The sequence below is a fragment of the Colobus angolensis genome, unplaced genomic scaffold (genome assembly GCF_000951035.1).
Source record: "Colobus angolensis palliatus isolate OR3802 unplaced genomic scaffold, Cang.pa_1.0 Scaffold57, whole genome shotgun sequence".
Lineage (NCBI taxonomy): Eukaryota > Metazoa > Chordata > Mammalia > Primates > Cercopithecidae > Colobus > Colobus angolensis.
This window is the reverse complement of record NW_012119265.1, coordinates 1278208-1300752: the sequence shown is the minus strand read 5'-3', so window position 1 is coordinate 1300752 and position 22545 is coordinate 1278208. Positions and strand designations below refer to the sequence as shown.

At 39.2% G+C, this 22545-nt stretch overlaps 1 protein-coding gene across 3 annotated transcripts in view; it reads left to right on the top strand.

The window, feature by feature from the left end:
• FERMT2 (fermitin family member 2) overlaps positions 1-22545 on the top strand; it is a 99762-nt gene that overhangs the window by 10793 nt on the left and 66424 nt on the right. For all 3 annotated transcript variants that reach the window (XM_011961810.1, XM_011961811.1, XM_011961809.1), the window contains one exon: positions 21458-21691. In XM_011961810.1, the coding sequence (XP_011817200.1) occupies positions 21458-21691 (234 nt within the window). The remainder of the gene's footprint in view (positions 1-21457; positions 21692-22545) is intronic.

Genomic DNA, 22545 nt, shown 5'->3' with positions numbered 1-22545 from the left:
TACATAAACAGTATCTAAAGATATCTAAATGTCTTTAAATATAAGATTTCTACAGCCATACTCCTGTGAATTATAGGGTCAGTATACAAATCCTGGTCTATTTCCCTTTGAGAATATTACAAATAATTTTTCATAGTAACTCACCTAGGGTTACACAGTAAACATTTTGAACATTGATTGAAAGTGATGTCTTATGGTCTTCTCTCAACTTCATTAATTCTGCGTAGAAGTGAGTTCATGTATATGAGAAAAAGAGGTAAGCAGTAAATGATTAAAATTTGAAGTTTACATTTTGATTTCCTTCCATGATTCAGGTTTCAGACTCAGTTATCTGTCATTTAGATACATAAGGACCAGCCAGTGTCAGTGCAGTCAGAAAGGTCCTTGGGGTGACCTTTCTACGCATATCAAGGTTATTGGACTGATAACTTCCAGCCCAGAGAAGGTGACATCTACTTTAGAATCGGAAGGGAGTCTTTTCTCAGATATTTAACTGTCTTATTTTTTACATCATGTTGTAACTAAAAAATATATTAGGTATTTTAAAAATCAATTGTAATTTCAAAGCATCAGTGTAATGATGTTTTTGATATCTTTTTCTTAATGGAACACTCAGGGTTATGAATAAAACACCAGTAAAGTGCTAGCATTATTGATTGTAGATGAAGTTGTCTACTGGGTAAGTGCTTCCCAGCTTAATGTTCCTTAATGTAGTTCCTGGGTTCAGATCTAAGAATTTTATAACCTTTGAAATTAAAAATAACTTGAAAAAAGCAAGTGATTTCTGTATAATTTTAAAAGTCTTATGCAAGGTGGCAGTGACTTCTGTTGCCAAGATGGAATGCCCTTGTTATGGAGCATAGACTGAGAGGCAGCCCTCCCTGTCAGAATCCTGACTTGACCATATACTAGCTGTGTGACCTTGGGCTGTGTGACCTGTCTGTGTCTCTGGTTCCTCATCTGGAAAATGGGGATAATAACAGTATATTTGGATTATTATAAGGATTATGTTAATACACATGAAGTGTTTAGCTTTTTTAAATGTAGCTATGATGATGACGATTACAGTCCTAGCTCTTTTACTGTTTGTAGATTTTCTCCTTATACTGAGCCAGATAAATAACAGCATTTTATAAAAGATTGAGAATGTGTCTTTTAAAAGGAAGCCATATAGCTCTTTTTTATTTTATTTTTTTTGAGACCAGTCTCACTCTGTCACCCAGAGTGCGGTGGTGCAATCTCAGCTCACTGCAACCTTCACTTCCCAGGTTCAAGCGATTCTAGTGCCTTAGCCTCCCGAGTAGCTGGGATTACAGGCACTCACCACCACACCCTGCTAATTGTTGTATTATTTTTTTTTTTTAGTAGAGATGGGGTTTCACCATGTTGGCCAGGCTGATCTTGAACTCCTCACCTCAAGTGTTCCACCCACCTCTGCCTCCCTAAATGCTGGGACTACAGGCGTGAGCCACCATGCCCAGCCGGAAGCCAAATAGTTCTGTTAGAAATTGATTTTAAGTTTATTGTGCTACTTTGCAACATTATTAGTAATACTATAAAGAATTAAGTATGAAGATCATCTAGAAGCAGATGTTATTCTTCCACATACACAAAATTACAGACTCACTATGCCAAGATAGGGAGTGTTTCCATAAATTCAATATTCTGGTTAGACAACTACCTTCTTTAAAAGGTGAATTTTATAGCATTTAGGGAGGCCGAGGTGGGTAGATCATTTGAGGCCAGAGTTTAAGACCAGCCCAGCCAACATGGCAAAACCCTGTCTGTACTAAAAATACAAAAATTAGCCGGGCGTGGTGGTTCATGCCTATAGTCTCAGCTACTCGGGAGACTGAGGCAGGAGAATCGCTTGAACCTGGGAAGTAGAGGTTGCAGTGAGCGGAGATCGCACCACTGCACTCCAGCCTCGGTGACAGAGTGAGACACTGTCTCAAAAATAAATAAATAAATAAGTGAACTTTGTTAGTGGCTAAGAACTTACTGTAAGATGTGGTCAACTTATTAGTTACATATGACCTTGGGCAAGTTATTTTAACTTCTGATTATTTAATCTCACTTAGCTTTAGTTTACTTGTTTTGGGGAGGGGCTAATGTATTGACTAAATATGGTATTTAAAGGATTAACAATTCCTGATAATTAGAATGACTGTACTAAGAGCTCAATAAAATGTAATCTCCAGTTATCCTTCAAATACTATGTAAACTTAAAATATAAATTTCAACTGTGGTTTTCAGTATTCTAATTGTTTTCATTTTATTTATGTAGTAGTTAACCATAAACCCCTTCTTATTTAATCTCTTGTTGAAACCATTTTAACAGTTTTTCTTGCCTTTGTAAATTCTGTTTAATGGTTGTGAAGTGTCTGAATACATTCCTCGAAGTCCGATTGTCTGGGTTTAAATACTAGCTTCACTACTTATAAGCCTTGTGACCCTGTGCCAAGTTATTTAACATCTTTGTGACTTAGTTTCCTTATAAGCAAAATGGGGTTGTAATCTTACGACTTAGGGTTGTTGTAAGGATTAAATGCATATACATGTGTAAAGCACTTAGAGCAGTTCTCGGCACATAGTAAGTAGTAGTTAGACTAATAATTGTTTTATTGAGGATCCTTTTGGAGTTTGACCAGTAAATTTGTTGAGGATCCTCAATGAGTTTTAGGCAGTGAATTCCTTAAAGAACTTAAAATAGCAAAGAAGGGCCTTAGGTGAGAGGAGACATTGATATGTAAACATTCCTGCATAGAGCTAAATCTATACACTCATGCTCTGTTTTTGGTAGGTTATAGAGGTATATAACATGAGACGTGTAGGAATGTGAGAAACATGAACTGGACTGTAGTAGCAGCAGCAAACATTTATGGATAGCCAACTATTATATAGCGAGGCATAGTCCTGGCTCTCAATATGAGCAGCTTGCTAGTAACAAAGTGAAAAAAGAAAATTACTTTAAGTCGATGATCTGATTGAGAAGTGCCAAATAAGTAGCCCTTGAATACAGGAAGACAGAGATTTAGAGTCATGAGTAGTAACCGGCCTCATTTAAAGGGAGACAGGGTGCATAGTTAGGAAGAAAGGCATTCCAGGTTGGGAATTGCAGTGTTCATGGTGTATTTTAGACTAGCTTAGAGAAATAGAAGAAAGGCTTATAGAGAAGAAAGACATAGTTAACTGTGAAATGATACTCTATTATTCCTTAACTTACCCAGTTAATATTTTTAAATGAGAGCCTACTGAATACCAGAGACTCTACTACAAACTGGTATGAACAAAATTAACTCATTCCTTACCCTCATTCTACTTGCAGTCTTAAGGTAAAGACAGTCTTTATTATTATTATTATTATTATTATTTTAAGACAGAGTCTTGCTTTGTTGCCCAGGTTAGAGTGCAGTGACACGATCTAAGCTCACTGCACCCTCCACCTCCAGGGTTCAAGCAATTCTCGTGCCTCAGCCTCCCGAGTAGCTGGGATTACAGGCACGCACCACCATGCCTGGCTAATTTTTTTGTATTTCTTTTTTTAGTAGAGTCAGGGTTTCACCATGTTGACCAGGCTGGTCTCCAACTCTTGACCTCAGGTGATTCGCCCACCTCAGCCTCATAAAGTGTTGGGATTACAGGCGTGAGCCACTGCTCTTGACCTAAAGACAATCCTTAAATAGTAATTACTATAATGTAGTGAGTAGTATGGTGATTGAAATACTTACAGGATTCTGTACCGGGGAACCGGCACCTAGCATATAGGATAGTATTGGTGGAGGGAAATGACTTTTAAGCTGAGACCTGAGTAGGAATTAGCTAGGTGAAAAATGGGGAAATGTGGGTAAGGGATAGGATGACAGAACAACAGGCTGGGGAGAGGATGAGAATTCCCAGCATGGGAAGTCGGGGAAGGGAGGTTGGCCGGTTGAACTGAAAGAAATCTAGTGATGATGGGGGAGCAATCCTAGGGAACCAGTGGCTTGACATGAGGCTTAAGAAGAAATAATACTAAAGTGCTTTCTGAACCAGGTTTAAAAGATTTAGCATTATCCCCAGAGCTGTGAGATGCCCATAAGAGACTTTAGGGGGAGACATCAGATTTTTACAAATTGGAAATTCATCAGTATCATATAAAATAACTTTCATATAAGGTATAAGCAATGATAATCCTCTTGGATTTCAAGAAATAATTTTTCCAGTATACATTGAAGTTTTCTATTAGAATTTGTTAGTATTTTCTGAGATAAACTTACAGTGTAAAAGCCAATTAAATATTCTTACTAAATTGCTTTTCTTTTGAACTTTAGGATAGCTAGTGTCATTGATCACATTTAAGAGACAAACGCAACTAATACTTCCATAAGTCCAATACTAACTGGCGAATTTAGCCCTGATGTTACTCTTAGAATTTGTCAGACATTTTCATTGCATGGACTCTGAGTCCTGTCTTCTAGGAATGAAGCCAGGTTGAACCAAATTAGCAATAAGCCAGCCTTCAGGATTGGATAGAAAGTTACCCACCCTCTGGAAATGAATAATTGGCATGCTTTCTGTTTGTGCACTCTGTAACTGCTTGCATGGCTTATGTGATCTGAAAAAGCTTCTTAACTGCTTTGAGTTAGTATGTCTTGTAGTATCAGATAATAAATTGAAATTGATAGACATTATTTTGGATTTGTAACTTCAAAAGGCTATTTGTGAACTTAGTTGATCTCTTTATTTTGAATAATAAATTCCCCAGTTTTCAACTAGCTATGTAGAAGAATTGCAATTTGTTACTTTTCGTTAGAGGTTTAGTTTCTTAGTCTGCTTGAGCTGCCATAACAAATATCATATCCTCGGTGGCCTAAACAGTAAGCACTTATTTCTCACAGTTCTGGAGGTTGCCAAATCTAAGATCAGAGTGTCAGCATGATTGGTTTCTGCTAAGGACCCTATTCCTGGTTTCCTCACATGGGGGAGAGAAAGGAGGAGAGATGGGAAACCAGCTGTCTCCTGTCTCCTCTTCTAAGGATACCAGTTCCACCAGAAGCACTCCACCTCCATGGCTTGATTTATCTCTTCAAGGCCCCATCTTCAGATACCATCATATTGGGGATTAGGGTTTCAACATATGAATTTGGGGGGACACAAACATTTAGTCCATAGCAGTTTCTAAATGTTTCCCGTAATTGGACACTGCCTCAGTTAGCCATTGGAGCCTTAATGTAAAATAATTTTCTTAACCTAAAATGGAATGGGGTACTTCAATTGAAATGTGTTTGCAGTTTAGATGATATGTAAACTTTGAAGCAGTTTACAGCTTCTGGTAGCAGATTAAAAACTTTCTTTTTGAAATACGACATATCAGCCGGGCGTGGTGGCTCAAGCCTGTAATCCCAGCACTTTGGGAGGCCGAGACGGGCGGATCACGAGGTCAGGAGATCGAGACCATCCTGGCTAACACGGTGAAACCCCGTCTCTACTAAAAAATACAAAAAACTGGCCGGGCGAGGTGGCGGGCGCCTGGAGTCCCAGCTACTCGGGAGGCTGAGGCAGGAGAATGGCGGAAACCCGGGAGGCGGAGCTTGCAGTGAGCTGACATCCGGCCACTGCACTCCAGCCTGGGCGACAGAGTGAGACTCCATCTCAAAAAAAAAAAAAAAAGAAATACAACGTATCAGACAGTTGCACTTTGGACAGTTGCAATTTTTAAATAACACTAGTCTGACAACATGGCTCACATTTTAGTTGCTACCATACTCTATCTTTTAACTTTATATATTAAGTAAAATGTAACTGCATAAAGTACAAAACTTTTGTTGGCTATCTTTTCAGTCCACAAACACTAAGTAACAGAAGCCCATCATGATCAGTGACAAGTCATGTCACTTACTTCAAAGTCTATCTGTCATTGGCCACTGTGCATATGGTTCACACACAGAACAGTAGTATGTAGTGTTGCCTCTTTGTCCCCCATGGGAAACTCATGATGTTTTACAAAAATGGATAATTGAAAGAGTTGACCAACAAAGATAAAACTGCAGTGAATTAACAAAAGTGGTTATGAAATGCTAGAAGTGATAGTTGAATCAAATATAAATGGAGTTAAAGAAGAAATAGCTCACCCTGGGAATGTGGATGCTTTCATGAGTTGAAAGACTATAGATATACAGCCAAAGGAATTTGGTGAAGGTAAACTTACATACATGATACAAGTGGTATGATAAAAAGGATGAAGATGTCCCAGAGGTAGTGACACTAGCAAAAACTTTGCATGCTGAAGGAGCTGTCAGAGATACTTCATGATACTGAAAGAGCAAAGGATAAAATGTTGTAAGTTGATCCAGACTCAGAAAGGAGTGTGACAGCAAAGGCATAAAAGATACTTGCTGCACTTCATAAGTTATATGAGGAGAAGACAAGCACTATTTAAGCTATTCTTAAGTTTTCACAAAGAAATGTAACACTTCTCAATGTTTTTAATGTTTTAATTACAGTACACTAAATAAACATTAGTTTTGCTATTTTTTCCATTTCCATATGTACATTTATAATCAACAGTTTTTAATGTTTGACATGAACTTTTGGAACAATTACAGTTTTTCAGTAGATTATTGAGATTGCTTTACATGCTGCCTGTATATTACAAATATTTGTATATTACAAGCAGTTTATAAATGTTTATTGGCTCTGGTCTCTGCTTTTGAGACACAGGATAAAATCAAAGACTTAATCTAGTGAGGAAATTAGTTACATAAAATAAATTACAATGAATTATATCATTCAAAGTGCTAAGGTATACTTTGCTGCTTTGACAGGTGGGTCATTGAAGATTCAGAGGTGGTAATATTTGAGCTGGTACTGGTGTCTGATTTTGCCAGTTTGATAAAGGGGGTAAGGAAAAGGTGCCAGTCAAGGAGATCTGAAACACCAGCTTGTTCCACAAACCAGGCCAGAACAAAAGCTGCATCTGGGTGTGGTAAGAGCCCTAGAAAAAGGCAATGTGGGGCACAGATTTGTGGAACCTGTTAACGGATTATAAGATACTTCAGTAAACAGACTTGGAAAGGTTTTTTTTTTTTCTGAGATGGAATTTCACTCTTGTTGCCCGGGCTAGAGTGCAGTGGCACGATCTTGGCTCACCCCAACCTCTGCCTCCTGGGTTCAAGCGATTCTCCTGCCTCAGCCTCCCAAGTAGCTGGGATTACAGGGGTGCACCACCACGCCTGGCTAATTTTGTATTTTTAGTAGAGTCTGGGTTTCTCCGTGTTGGTCAGGCTGGTCTCGAACTCCCGACCTCAGGTGATCCACCCACCTTGGCCTCCCAAAGTGCTGGGGATTATAGGCAGGTGCCACCACACCTGGCTCAGACTTGGAAGATTTTTAAGTGGACAGATAAACTGATCAAGTTTGCATTTTAAGAGATAACTCTGGATAGTGTGGTAGAAAATGAGGTTATAGTAGTTCAGGGTAGATGTTGGGGACCTGAACTAAGGTGATGTAGAAGGAAAGGAAGGGACACATTAACAGCTACTTAAGGGATAGACTCCATATTACTTGGATGGAAAGAAAAGCTGAGGGAGAGGAAAAAGTAAAATACAACTTGTAGAGATAAATAGTATCTAATTTCAAATATATAAAGATTAGATTACTATAATGACTGTTGTGTGATCTTGGTGTAGGTCTTTCCTTACTTTGCTAGATGGGGTGGGGCAGAAATGTAGGGAGGAAATATTTGCATGCTTCATTGCCAGTGTTTTTTGTTTGTTGTTTTACATTTTGTTGATTAACTCCATAAAAAAGAATAACATTCAGCAGAGTTCAAAAGTATATGTTGGGTAAGTTAGAGTTGGGGCTTTTTTTAAAGCTTTCTTTTCCTGTTTTTCATGGTTGTGGAAACTCATTATAAAAACTTAAGTTAGGTCCTGGATGATAGTGTTGTAGATTGCACTGTTGAGAATTCTATTCCTCTAGAATACAGAGTAGTTCTGGAAGGGAGGGTTGTCCCTCTAGAAATAGATTAAGAGTAATTTAGGAATTTGCTTCTGGTCTTTCTAGAGTAATTACCAATGAACAGTCTTAAGGAAGAGAGGAATGACTCAGAAGTTATTCCAATTATTTTTGGACAGTAGAAGTCTTAATTTCTAGTATAAAACCAAAAGTGAGTACATTATTATTATTATTATTCTTAATTGCTTCTTTGCATTCATAGCCATTTGTGTTCTTTGGTTGTTTCAAAATCAGTTTAATTTTGCATATTAGTATATGCAAATTACTAATTACTAATAATGCATATTAGTATATGCATTCTTCAAGTAGTTATATGGCTACTAACCATAACCTTTTTGAGTTTTATTGTCTGTGGTTGCCATTAAATCAGTGAAAGGCATGCGTAATAAAAATATTCCTTTATTTAATAATCTCTTTGCCTCCTTATGGATGTTCTATCTTCTTTCTCCTAAATACCTATTTCCTATAAGAGATGAGCAGGATAATCATCAGGATTTTACTGTGAAATATAAATGAGTCCTGACATTAGTCTTTTGTCCTCATATGCAACATACCCAGACTTGCTTCTCTTCTGCGTAACTTTATCTTGGCTAATGGAGTGTTATTTAAGAGTGCCACCTCTGAAATCACACTGATCTAGAGTCAAATCCTAATTCCTACATATGCTAACTTTATGAACTTTGGCCAAGTTATGGAACTTCTCTCTCCTTTCATTTTCTCATCTATAAAACAAAGAGATTACAATGGTATTTATCTTTTAACATTTATTTTTTTCTTTTTCTGTTTTTTTTTTTTTTGAGACGGAGTCTTGCTCTGTCGCCTAGGCTGGAGTGCAGTGGCGCAATCTGGGCTCACTGCAACCTCTGCCTCCCAGGTTGAAGCAGTTCTCCTGCCTCAGCCTCTCAAGTAGCTGGGACTACAGGCGCCCACCACTACACCCAGCAAATTTTTTGTATTTTTAGTAGAGACGGGGTTTCACCATGTTAGCCAGGATGGTCTCTACCTCCTGACCTTGTGATCCGCCAGCTTCGGTCTCCCAAAGTGCTGGGATTACACGCGTGAGCCACCGCGCCCATCTCTTTTAACAAATCTTACTGCTATTATTATCATCCATTTAATTATCAAACTAGGAGCTTTCTAGCTTCCCCTCTTCACCTTCCAGCTGTCCTCTCTCATCTGAGATCAGTATCCTCAAGACCCATGATTCTAGCTTAGACAACTCCCTCACATTTGCCTCCTCTTCACTGTCTGTCATATGTCAGGCCCTGCTCCATAGAATATTGCGGTAAATTTGCTGCCAGACTCTTAATTTGTGCCTCATAATCAAATCAAAGTCATGTTAATAAAACAATCTGAGAGCCTCCATTGCCTACAGGATGGTTTCTCTTAGCACGTTTGAACTCTCACATCTTTTAAGACCCAGGTGAAAATGCCAGGTTAACCTAATTAATCTTTCACATTTAATGTTGGTTGCCTCTGTGACATTTTGTTTATCTTTTTAGCTCATTTTACTTGTCTGTGTCTCTCACTTGGAGTGTAAGTGCCACCGGGATGGTAATTCTTACTAATTTTTATATTCCATTGCCCAACTTAGTGCCTGTCATGATAGTTACTTGGAAAATATTAATTAGTGCATTGATTATACACCTGAAGAGCCACAGTCTTCATCCATTTGCCTCGTCTTCCCCTTTTCTGAAGGTCTGAGTGACTAAAGAGATCAGAACAGGAGGGCACATCCTAAAGCAGGATGCCCCATCGTCCTCATCTCTAAAATTGAAAGAGAAATTTGGGAGGAGAAAGACCTAAAGGGGTCGAGAGTAAGGAGAGTGTGTGATTGAATACTGAGATTAATGCCTAGTGTCCTTTACATTTCAGTCAATATTAAGGATAATATTACAGACACTGTTTTTACAAACTTAAGCGTTAATTTTACTTGTAGGCCCTGTCTTTACACATTATTGGCAATATAATCTCAGTAGAAACATCAGAAGAGTTGGAGTTGTCTATTTGTTTGAGGCATCGGAAAGGAAAGCAAGTTAAAAACTCTTTATTGTCATTCGTTTAGTAGAGAAAAGAAACCCTGGCTTAAGACAACAAATTGTATCTGGGAAACAGGTTAATTCTTGGCATTCTGGAAAAGATGACTAGGGAGTAGCCAGGTACCCTCCAATTTTATATTCCTCAGGAAGCCATCGTCTCCCTCACAGTTTGGCAGCAGCATTTCCTTTCTTCCCCCATCCAACACACACTCTGCAGGTGCCATTGCTTGCAGTTTTTCTTACTTCTCCAGTTGAAACATTGACCATACATTCTGCAAAAGGCTTTGTGATACAATTCGTGTGGTAGAGTATTGCTACTTGTATAGGTCACATTATTTTTGGTTGGGTAACTTATCGTATGATTTGGAACCTAACTATTTATAGTGTTTTTCTATGATGAATCTGAATTCTCAGACTTACGAGTGGCCTTTTGGAACATAATCATTTTGTACAATAGGGATTGTCTTAAGCAAAGAAATTCATTCTTTTTAGAAGATGGTGAGAGAGAACAGAATGTCTGTTCAGTTTTATTTCCTTTTTCTAGGGGAATCTCTGCCGCTCTTCTAGTTAGGATGGAAGTATGTTTTCTGAAGTTGAAGATAAAATGGATTTTTCAGACATACAACTAAATTAGTAAAACTTGTATTTACTTTTATTGATGGCTTAAAAATAAGCTTCTTGTTGAACTTGTTTTGAGTAATGAGAGATCTTTAAAATTTTCAAAATAAGGATTCATTCAATTTGTCAAATATTTCTTGCCTGCCCAGCACTGTGCTAGGTGCTGAAAATATAATGGTGATCAAAATAGACATTGCCCTTGTCTTCTTAGGCAGTTTATAATCTATTAAGAAAGAAAGATAGCACTCTCCTCCCCCACCTGCCAACAACAAACAAAATAAATATCAGTTTTGATCAGTGATATCACAGGATACAGAAATAGAACAGTATGGAGGGACATAGAACATTGGAGGGCTAGGGTAGCTCAAAAAGGCTTCTCTGAGAATTTGGAATTAATGCTTAAAATCTGGAAGATGAGAGAGAGTTAGACATTCCAGGAGTGGAGTGGCATGTGCAAGGGCACTGAGGCAGGAAAGAACTTAGTTACATGATTCTTAGAACTAAAAAAGGCCAGTGTGGCTGGAGCAAAGGAAGAGGAGCACAGGATACATTTGGAGGAGTAGATGGGCCATATTGTGTGGGGCTTTGTAGACCTAATAAGGCATTTGGATTTTATTGCAGTTAGAAGCAGTTGCAAAGGATTTTTAGCAGGGGAATGGCATGAAAGTGCTGAACAGATGACCCTGGCTGTATTATGGAAAGTGCTGAGTGGAATGCAGGAGACCAGTTAGGAGGCTGTGGCAGTAGTCAGTGCAAGAGATGATGGCAGCCTGAAGTAGGGTGGTGCCAGTGGAGACTGGAGTGGAGGTTTTTGGAAGCGGATCTGACAGTTTACTGTCAAATGTAAGGAAAAAGGGAAAGAGAATATCAATGACTTTCAGATTCCTAGCTTGAGCAACTGGGTTGACAGTTGGTGCTAATTAGCATAATAACAGTAGGGATAAGAAAAAATTGGGTTACATTTTAGACAACTTGAGTTATCTGAGGGACATCAAGAAGAGATGTGAGATAGGCAGTAGGGTGTATAGGCTGGTGGTCTGAGCAGAAGGTTGGGCTGCTGACACCAATGATGAAAGTGTCTTTTAAAGCCATGAGAATGGATGAGACCCCTGGAGAACCAACGTAAGGAGAGAAGCACATGGTTCCTAGAAGATGGGAAGGGCAGCAGAGCACAGGAGGTGGGATTGGCTTTAGATAGACAGGAAGAGGCACCTTTTCATGTTAACACAAAGACAGGAGGCCCATCTGAGTCCAAATGTAAGAAGTCTTATAGATTGGGTTGGCGTGAAGGTGAAAGAGTTTGAATCTGATGGCTTCTGAGTTTTCTGCAGTAGAATCCATGGTTGTCTACTGCAAAGGAGAAGGATTCTCAGAAATGTGAGAAGTTTGAAATACAGTGGTAGACAGAAAAAAACATAGTAGGATTCTCCAAGGGTGTCTTGGGCAAACGTACAGTAATTGTTTCAGTCTACTTGGCTGTGAAATGAAAGAGGGAAAAGTCGTGTAAGTTTAATAGATGAGCGACTAAGTGGTGTAGGTAAATGGTAGAGCAAGTAACCTGAAAAGCAGGAGAAGAACGTTTTCTGGTCTGCTTAGTCTGCATTGCTTGCTTACAGTAGGTCAGAACCAGGCTCTTTAGTGGCTTTGTAATTAGCACACTAGGATTGTAGTGTTCTTTACCTCCAGTCAGCTCTTTATTATGGTAATAGTTATATCTCATTTAAGGCTCAAGAGGGTCCTAAAACAAAAGGAAACAGCACAGAGTATTACAGTATTAGCAGAATACAAAAATATATATTTATCAGAAATAAGTCACGTGCCCAGAAAAGTTATCTGTACTTATACGTCACAATGACATGTTGCCTTAGCAAAGAGTATCTAATGTAAGCTTTGCTTCTAGTTTATGGACATGTGAGAATATTAAACAAATTTTGCATTTCTTTCCTGAATTAATACTTTAAAAATATGCAACTAGAAATTTATGCCCCCCAAAAGTAATATCTTAACCTCCTCTTCATTCCAAACTCTAACTTGCTTACTTATTTTTAAGATGTGGTTATTTAAGGTAAGAAAAAAGAAGTTATTTGATCAGCTTTCATTTTTCTCTTTAGTTTGACAACATTATGGCATTAAATAAAGCCCAGGAGGTATTGGGCTGGTCCTTGTTTGGTCTCTGGTAATTTAGATGAGGCAGAACTGATTCTCCAGGAATGTGAATATTATCTCAAATAGTTACTAGCAGCTACTGTGCAAAGTTTGAAAGCCCAAGTCAAATCCTGGGCATGTCCATGGATGTGTGGTAAGGCATAGGTTCCAGCTGTTGTGCAGAAACAACAGGAGTGGGATTTGATCAACTTTCTGTGCATCCTTGACCACCCAGGGTCAAGGGATCCTCCCACCTCAGCCTCCAGGTAGCTAGGACCACAGGCACAGGCCACCATGCCTGGATTTTTTTTTTTGGTAGAGATGAGGTTTTGCTATGTTGCCCAGGCTGGCCTTGAACGCTTGGGCTCAAGCCACCCACCCACCTCAGCCTCCCAAAGTGTTGGGATTACAGGCGTGAGCCCGGCCAATAATTGCATCTTAGTAACCTGTATCAAAACAGTCAAGTAGGAATTCATAATCTTATTAGGAAAACATTAAATAGGATGTTTTCAATAATGTCTCCCTTCTCTGCGCTCATATTTTCTAGAGTATAAGTGAGCTGGAATTGCATAAAGTGGGGCATAATATTCTCTAGCAAAAAGCTTTGAAATATGTATTTTTTTTTCTTTCTTTTTTTTTTTTCTTTTTTTTGGTGACTCATGGAGTGGGAGAGCACTGTGATACCAAAAGCTGTTTGGTAGACTAAGCAATATTTACTAAGCCTCTAATGATGAGAAACCCAAGCCTTCTGTTCCTTAGAATACACAGATGTTATATTTGTAAAGCAAGCGTATGACCACTTCCTGAATTTGAGGAGCATTCTGTTACGGTTGAGGGAGGATATTTTTGTTGATTCAGTCAATGTTGTAGCAGTTTGCAATGTTAGTGATAGGAATTTGAGTGTCTGTCAGATACTGTTATGTGCACGTGATACGGTGGTGATGGGATCTGTTAAATAAGGGAGGGACACAGAAATAATCCTTTCCAGAATGCTGGCAAAGTGTTTTGAAGAATTAACGCATTTTACTAAAATTTATTATAGAAGTAAAAATTTTGCCAGGTATAGTAAACTATAAGTAGTTCTTGACTTAAAAGAATTACTAAACAAGCCAAATTTATGAGTAAATCATAAAATCCCTTTTCTTTCCCAGAGAAGGAAAAAAAGTGATGGCTTCATAATAGTACAACTTTTTACCCAATCCCCCACCCCCGAGCCTTTCTGAGAAAGCTTGTATTTGTGATGGGTTACTTCTGAAAGTTTAAAATCGAAATTTAAAATATAAGATTTACCAAATAAAAGTTGGCCTATACCTGGAGGACAACTGAAAATCATGACCTTGGGGAAACAGACTATCAGAGCAAGTTTTTGAGTGTAGTCTACACCTTGAATGGTTTTATAATGCAGATGAATGAATCTACTCCGGTGATGTTTGCTAACTTCTGGCCAAGTGCCAGGCTGATACTGTGTGTGTGTGTGTGTGTGTGTGTGTGTGTGTGTGCGCGTGCGCGCGCGCATTCAGTCATCTAATGTTTGAAATACCAAGCCTGCCATTCTGGACAGCAGAAATGTTTGTTTAGAACGTAGTCCAGAGTCTAGATTAGAACGTGTAAGGGAGTTTATATATGGAAAGTTTTCCAAAGCTTTAGTTTATGCAAATTCAGGGAATTTCAACGTTATTTCCTTATGGATTTTGATGTCACACAGAAAACTAAACCGCTACTTTAGTGATCCAGTAGTATTTTCATTTGCTTGCCGTTATTTATAAGTATTTGTAGATAACCATTTTCCTTTTAAAGTCATCATAATGTGTTCATGCTTCTATTCAGTCTTCAGCTAGAGGAAAACTTAAATGTGTGTTGATGTCTGAAATCTGTTCTGCACACAGTGAGTTTTTCAAGTTAGAGTTGCATAGGCTTTTATGATTTAACTTGCCACTTTAGAGACAAGCTGTGCTGTAATACACTTGATAACTAAGTGCTTTCAAGAGTTACTGCATCCGTGCCGGGTGCGGTGGCTCACGCCTGTACAGCACTTTGGGAGGCCAAGGCAGGTGGATCACTTGAGGTCAGGAATTCAAGACCAGCCTGGCCAACATAGTGAAACCCCACCTCTACTAAAAATACAAAAATTTGCTGGGCTGGGTATAGTGGTACCTCTCTGTAGTCCCAGCTACTCCAGAGGCTGAGGCGGGAGAATCACTTGAACCCGGGAAGTGGAGGTTGCAGTGAGCTGAGATCACACCACTGCTCTCCAGCCTGGGCAACAGAGCAAAACTCTGTCTCAAACAAAAAAAGAGTTACTGCATCGAGATATACTACTTCACACACACACACCTGTACACACAATTTGTGCCGTTAAGTGTTTTGGTGTTTTTTTTTTTTTGGAGACAGAGTCTTGCTGTGTTGCCCAGGCTGGAGTGCAATGGCACAACCTTGGCTCACTGCAACCTTTGCCTCCCGAGTGTGAGCCATTCTCCTGCCTCAGCCTTCCCAGGTAGCTGGAATTGCAGTTGTGCACCAACAGGCCCAGCTAATTTTTGTATTTTTAGTACAGCTGGGGTTTCACCATATTGGCCAGGCTGGTCTCAAACTCCAACTTCTGACCTCAAGTGATTTGCCCACCTTGGCCTCCCAACATACTGGGATTACAGGAGTGAGCCACCACTCCCGGCCTTTAAGTGCTTTTTGATGTACAGTTAGCTTTTATGCTTGCCTGGGCAAATGCTTCTCAGTTGGTGTACCATCATTTTTCTCAGGATTTTCATCAGTGTATAAAATTTGTTTTTGCTACTGATGAATAGAATAGGTATGTTCTTGTGATATTCTGAGTAGAGCCAGTTGTGTGACTTGATGTGGAGATACTGTTATTTTCAAAATAAGATAGGTAGTGTAATATAAAGCCAGCACCAAAGAAAGAGCTAATTTTCTAGAAGTTGGGAAAATATTGCTTTGCCTGTTTGAGAGGGCTCAGTCAGGTCTTTAGAAAGTTTTGAAGTGATACTCTGCTGAAGGGCAAATTAATGAATGATAATTAGAATTATAAATGATCTGAAATATGAAATCATTTCAGCTGCTTTTAAAATAATGCTGTAATAGCTTTCCCTTTTTAAAAAAAGAAGCTAAAAATGCTCCTTGGGTCTGCCATTTCCTTTTTATCTATCTACTAGCTATTATTCTGTGATTCTGCCAGCTATTATTCTATCACTATTATTCTCCTCGCTACAGTAAAATATCCAGAAAAAGTTGTCTATATTTCTTATTTGTGCTTCCTCACCTCCCATCCATTATAACTGAAATGGTTGTCATTTCCACTCTCACATTAACTTCTTGCACACACTCTTGCAGTAGTGAACTCTTGCATACCCCCATCACCACACTTCTTCAAAATTATCAGTAATGATTTTGAAACAGATGACTCCTACTTAAAATGATTTCCTAGACTCACAGAGATTCTGATATATTTGGTTTGAGAGATGTCACCAAGATGGTGGAGTAGGAAGTACCAGCCTTCATCTGCCCATAAAAAAATAACAGACAGCTGTTCACAAACCAAAATAGCCCCAGTTTAGGGTGGGGCCAGGCATCAGTATTTTTAAAAAGCTGCTCAGATGATTCTAATGCCAATCAGGCAGAAAACTACTGCTCTAGGGGCTTATCTCATACATAATAACACCTAAACCGTGTACTGTGACCTACAAGGCTCCTGCCTGGCTCTCTGATGCCACCTCCTACTGATCTCCGTTTCCTCTCCTCTAGCCACCTTGGTCTCCCTCAGTGATGCTGGAACTTTGTTTTGTTCATCATTATATCTCTAGCACTAAAATAGTGCCTTCTTGCACACAGTACATGTTCAACAGATACTTGTTGAATCCACAAATATTTTTGTAACTGTTTGATGTTCTTATTCTGTAGTAGTGATTACTCTGCAAGTAATGCTGTCTAGGTTGGTAGTGTGTTGAGTCTTCAGGAATGCTACCGAAAGCCCGGTATTTGAACGTAAGTCACAAGCCCCCACAGTCCAGCTTATCTGTCTTCTAACACTGTCTTCTACTTTGCTGTCGGAACATCTACTTTGCTGTTTTTATCTCTTGCCATGAGTGGTATTGATGCTTCTGATTTTTTTCTGGTCTCCTATTTCTGCTTTTATTTTGTCTAATTTTTTTTCCCTGTATTGTTACTCATCCACTAGTTTCTCTGGGTGAAAAAGACTAGTTTTACCAGCATTGCCAGTCAGTAAGAGAGTTTATTTTTTTCTGTGGGTAAACAGACCACTCATAGGATGTCCAGTATGTAGTCTTTGGATCCTGTCCCCTTCTCTTGCTGGGTGCAGGGGGGTAGCTCCTTTGATGAGAAGCCAAGGTGGAATTGATGGGGGAGGGTCAGGTTTTAAAGGGAAGAATGGGTATTAGGGGAGATACATGTTTCTGAGGTCACAGTTGGAAGCCTAATTGATGGAAAATTGATGTTTTATTACACCGTTAACCCTGCTTACAGCAGGGGCCTGCAGAGTTTTCTTTTTTTAAGTATAGATAGTAAGTCTTTTGGGCTTTTGGGCTTTGTGGGCCATGCAGTCTTTGTCCCAATAACTCTAGTCTAGTGTTGTAGTGCAGAAGTAGTCATAGACAGTGTGTGAACACAGTAGTGTGGCTGTTTCATAAAACTGTTTATGGGCATTGAAATTTCAACTTTATATAAAGTTATGTAAAATACTGTTCTTTGGATTTCCCCTCCCACCACCACCACCACCACCACCAGTTAAAAATAGTCAGGAGCCATGTAACAATGTTTCAGTCAACTACAGCAGACTGTTTATACATCTGTGGTACCATAAGATTAATAATACCTTATTTTTACTATACCTTTTCTATACTTAGCTACACAAATATTTATCACTGTGTTACAGTTGCCTACAGCATTCAGTACAGTAAGATATGTACAGGTTTGTATCCTAGGATCAAGAGGCTATACCATATAGCCTAGGTGTGTAGTAGGCTATACAGTCTGGGTTTGTGAATACACTCTGATGTTCATACAACGGTGAACTTGCCTAACATCACATTTCTCAGATCTTATCCCCCTTGTTAAGTGACTCATGACTGTACAAAAGCTGTTCTTAGCTAGTAAGCCATAAAAAGGCAGAAGGCAGGATTTGGTCCTTGGGCCATTCACAGTTTGCTGACCTCCAGCTTCACATTTATGTAGTTTTGACTTGGAAAGTTGAGTTCTTGACCAGTAGTCCTTTTCATACCTCACATTATAAAAACTCTTTAGATTTTGTAGTTGTTGGCACATTACCTCTTTATTAGTATCCATATGTAAATTCTGTCCCCAAAAGCTCCTTACCACGTTGGTGTCTTTGCCTTCTATGTTTTAGCACCTACTCCTGGGCCACAATGTTTGAGCCTTTTATTATGTCTTCGCAGCTTTGCTTCTGCTCTGCTTCTACAATAAAATAGCGATTTTTTTAAATTTAATAAATATTCCTTTCAGGCTGTATACAGGTGCTATGGAGGCCCCCCTCTTTCACGCAGTTCACCTGCACTCCTGGTGGCCAGATCCCCAACATGCTGACAAGCTCTTTTCCTTAGGTGCAGGGATTGAGCTTGCTCTGCCTGAGTGCAGGGCAGCCAGCCCCGTGCTGGCAGCCAAGAAGTGTTAAGAGCTTTTAATGTCGTGGCCCCAGGAGTAACCCTTAACAAGGAAGTGGAGAGATACCTCGGTCTTTCTCCTGTGTGGGAGAGTTCTGAGGCATGCCCTGAAGGACTGAACTCCAGGTACTCACAGCAGTGAGGAACCTCCAGTCGGCTTTTCTCCCCGTCTCACTTTCACTGATCCCCTCAAGTGTGCTTCCTGGGATTTCCTTCCCGCAAATAAGCTGCTTGCACCCAAGTTCTTAGGTCAGGGATGCCTTCTGGAGGAACCCAAATGACATGTGCTGGTGGACTCCTATTACTCTTACAGCTCTTTTTCTCCTTTCCTCCCCACTGGGAGTATATGACGTAGCTTCCTTAGTGGTTGACATTGACACTAGATTTGGGAAAGAAAGTATTAAACAGGTTGAATATTCCTTATCTGAAAGCTTGAGACCAGTGTGTTTCTGATCTTGAATTTTGAAATATCTATATTGTACTTACCAGTTGAGCATTCCTAATCCAAAAATCTGAAGTCTGAAATGTTCCAAAGTCGAAAACTTTTTTTTCCCCCCCTAGTTTCTGAGCATTTTGGATTTCAGAGTTTCAGATTAGGGAGGCTCAACCAGTATATACTACCTGCCGATCATTCAGTTCAGCTCAGCAGTAACTCTGCTGGGTTACCAGCATTCTTTGCAGGTTACCTTTTTCTGCCCTTAGTTTTCTATTTCTGGAAAGAAAAGTAATATGTGACCTTGGTTGTCTTCCATGAGGTAGATCAGAATTTTCTGTTTCCAAAAGTTAGTTGGCAGATTCTGTGCTAGAAAGGTAGTGTGTAGGGTACTATATACAATTAAGTATCACAATTAAGCGAGTGGTTATAAAATAGCAGTTACAGGCATTTCTTTTGCCAAACTTCAAATAACATGATTGGCAGGACTTTGCGAAAACCACAGATGTTAAAATTTCAAAATGGTAATACGATCACAAGGAGCTGTAGCCGTAATTCTCCCATTAAAGTACTTACTGATTAAAATAAGTGTTTAATGTCTGGAAAATTGAAAGTCTTTTTCTACCTGTGGCATGTTTCTTCCATAATGAGAACTTCAGTTGTATCAGGTAAATTTCACCATTGTAGAAGGTGTTTCGGCCGTGTAATCAATGTGAGAATTTGGTTTTTATTTGGGGATAGACTAGTTATGTGTGTGTGTATGTGTTTCAGGTTCTAGATTAATACATACTTTTAATTGTCTTTAAGTTGATGAACTCTTTTTAAAGGTATGACTATATTAAAATGAGCTTTATCTCAGAAGCATGATAGTTTTTAATTTTTATTTGCAAAAAGTTACTCACTTTTTTTTTTTCTTGAGGTGGGGTCTCACTCTGCCACCCAGGCTGGATGGAGTACAGTGGTGCAATCACAGCTCACTGCAGCCTCGATCTACCTCCTAGGTTCAGGCATTCTTCCTACCTCAGCCACCTGAGTAGCTGGGAGTAGCTGAGTAGCACCTGAGTAGCACCTGAGTAGCTGAGTAGCACCTGAGTAGCTGGGAGTAGCTGAGTAGCACATGCCACCATGCCCAGCTAATTTTTTCTAGAGATGGGGTTTCACCACGTTGTCCAGGCTGGTCTTGAATTCCTGGGCTTAAGCAATCTGTCCGCCTCAGCCTCCCAAAAGTTCTGGGATTATAGGTGTGAGCCACTGTGCCCAGCATTCACATGTTTTTGCTTCCCCTGGAAGTGGTTGTTTTCCTTGAGACAGAGTCTCACTCCCTTGCCCAGGCTGGATTGTAGTGTCACATCGCAACTCACTGTAACGTTGACCTTCTGGGCTCAAGTGATCCTCCTACCTCAGCATCCTAAGTAGGTAGGACTGCAGGAACATGCCACTATGCCTGGCTAATTAAAAAAAAATTTTTTTGTAGAAATGGGACTTCACCATGTTGCCCTGACTGGTCTCGAACTCATGGGCTCAAGTGATCCTCCAGCCTCAGCCTCCCAAAGTTCTGGAATTACAGGCACGAGCCACCATGCTGGGCCTGTTCTTTTTGTGCGTGTTTTGTTTTGTTTTCTGAAACATCACTTTCCCTTTTGTTGGCACTTAGTAAGTTTAACATACAATTGATCCCAAAAGTCTTTACTTTGATTGCGGCTTTAAAAACCAACTTCCTATCCTGGTCATAAGTAAATAAATAACTAGCTGAAGTTGGATTTTACTGCTACAAGCTTATTGTTACGACCTGCCTTATCTGGGGGTAACTAAATCTTGTGTAAATTACATTCTTTTCTTTATTTGGTTTCATTTAGTTGCATAAGGCTGTTAAATAGTTGAACAGATATTAATGTTTCCTGTTACGCTTGTACCAGAATGTGCTCAGAAAAATGTTGGACAGTGTGACTTTAGATCCATTTTCGGGGATCTGTTTGGGAGAGTGTGTGTGGCCAGAATGTAGTTTTTTTATTTTTGGAGCTTTCTCTTGAGTTACAGTGTTTCTCATGGGTGTTTTCCCTGTTCCTCCTCTTCACCTAGGATGTTGGTTTCTGTTCGCTTTGGTTCCCCATCTTTTCACCACCCCTTATTCACCTTGACGTACTTCTGCAACTACATAAACCACAGTCTGTTCAGTTTCTCATCAGAATAGTATTGTCCATTCCTATAGGACAAGTTCCAAGCCCACCAACTCCTTGTCTTTATTAATCCTTCCTATTCTCGCCCTCAGGGTTCTGTTTGTTTTCTGAGAACAAGAGAGTACTTTCTCCATCATCCATGTGTCGCATTTTGTATTTGATTGAAACATTATTAGATGCCCTATATATTCTGCCTCAGCTACTTTGTGTACTGGCTTTTCAGGACAGAGCATGTTTTCTCAGCTGTTAGTGTTTCTTTTGTACCTGTCACATAACAGTAACTTAGTGGTTAATATATTTCTGTTAAATACCCAATTACCTAGTTTTCTGCTTTTAATTTCTCAAAGTAACCTTGGTGATTTTTAAGTGATTTGTTTCTTTATTGTTTGTTTTTTATAGATGTAAAAAAAGATTGGTCTGACCATGCTCTCTGGTGGGAAAAGAAGAGAACTTGGCTTCTGAAGACACATTGGACCTTAGATAAGTATGGTATTCAGGCAGATGCTAAGCTTCAGTTCACCCCTCAGCACAAACTGCTCCGCCTGCAGCTTCCCAACATGAAGTATGTGAAGGTGAAAGTGAATTTCTCTGATAGAGTCTTCAAAGCTGTTTCTGACATCTGTAAGACTTTTAGTAAGTATTACATAAATTCTTAAAATATGAATTATGTGACGTACATATGACCGATGACTGACATAGCTTATCCCAAGGAATGGGGTGTGGGGCTGAACTGTCTATGTATACATGTATGTGTGTGAAATTTCTACTTCAGTAAAGTTTTTCTATTAAGATAAATGCTGGGTGAAGGTGGAACAGGAAGAACCTAGTAGAGATTCTTTCCTTACTAGAATTATATCTGATATTTATTATTTAATACTTTGTTTTTGTGGGGAGGGTAAGGGAACAGGCACTGTTTTCAGGGGAACATACATGTCTTTGCAATGTTTCCTTCATATAAGTCACTATTTGCTTTTTGTGATTCAGGCAGATTGTGTCACTTCCTCCATTGAAGGCCTGACACAGCTCCTAAGGAAATGACTATGAGTGTTGTCTTCCTTCATCAGTCTACAATTTGAACATCCCTGTAGTATTTCTATTTATGCATTCTGAAATGAGATGTGAGTTACTTTGGCTGACCCAGTTATGTCATATGACAGGAAGTATTCAACCATCTGAGAAAATGTGAACTGCTGTCACTACCACTAGTGCAGAACTCTATTGTATTTTTTCCTATTTGAGAAATTCTTGGTTAAAGATACATTTAGTGACTTCGTATTTTAATTCCAATAAAGAACTACAGTTTTTTATTCATGTTAAATTTTTAAATTATACTAGTAATTTATAAATATATTCTGTTGTAAAAGAATCAGTGAATATAGAAATACATAGTAAGCTCCCCTTTCCCCTAAGTAGTCATGCTTGACAGTTTGGTGATTTTCTATATATTTATTTATCCATACATATCGGATTGTTTTTTAATAAATAGG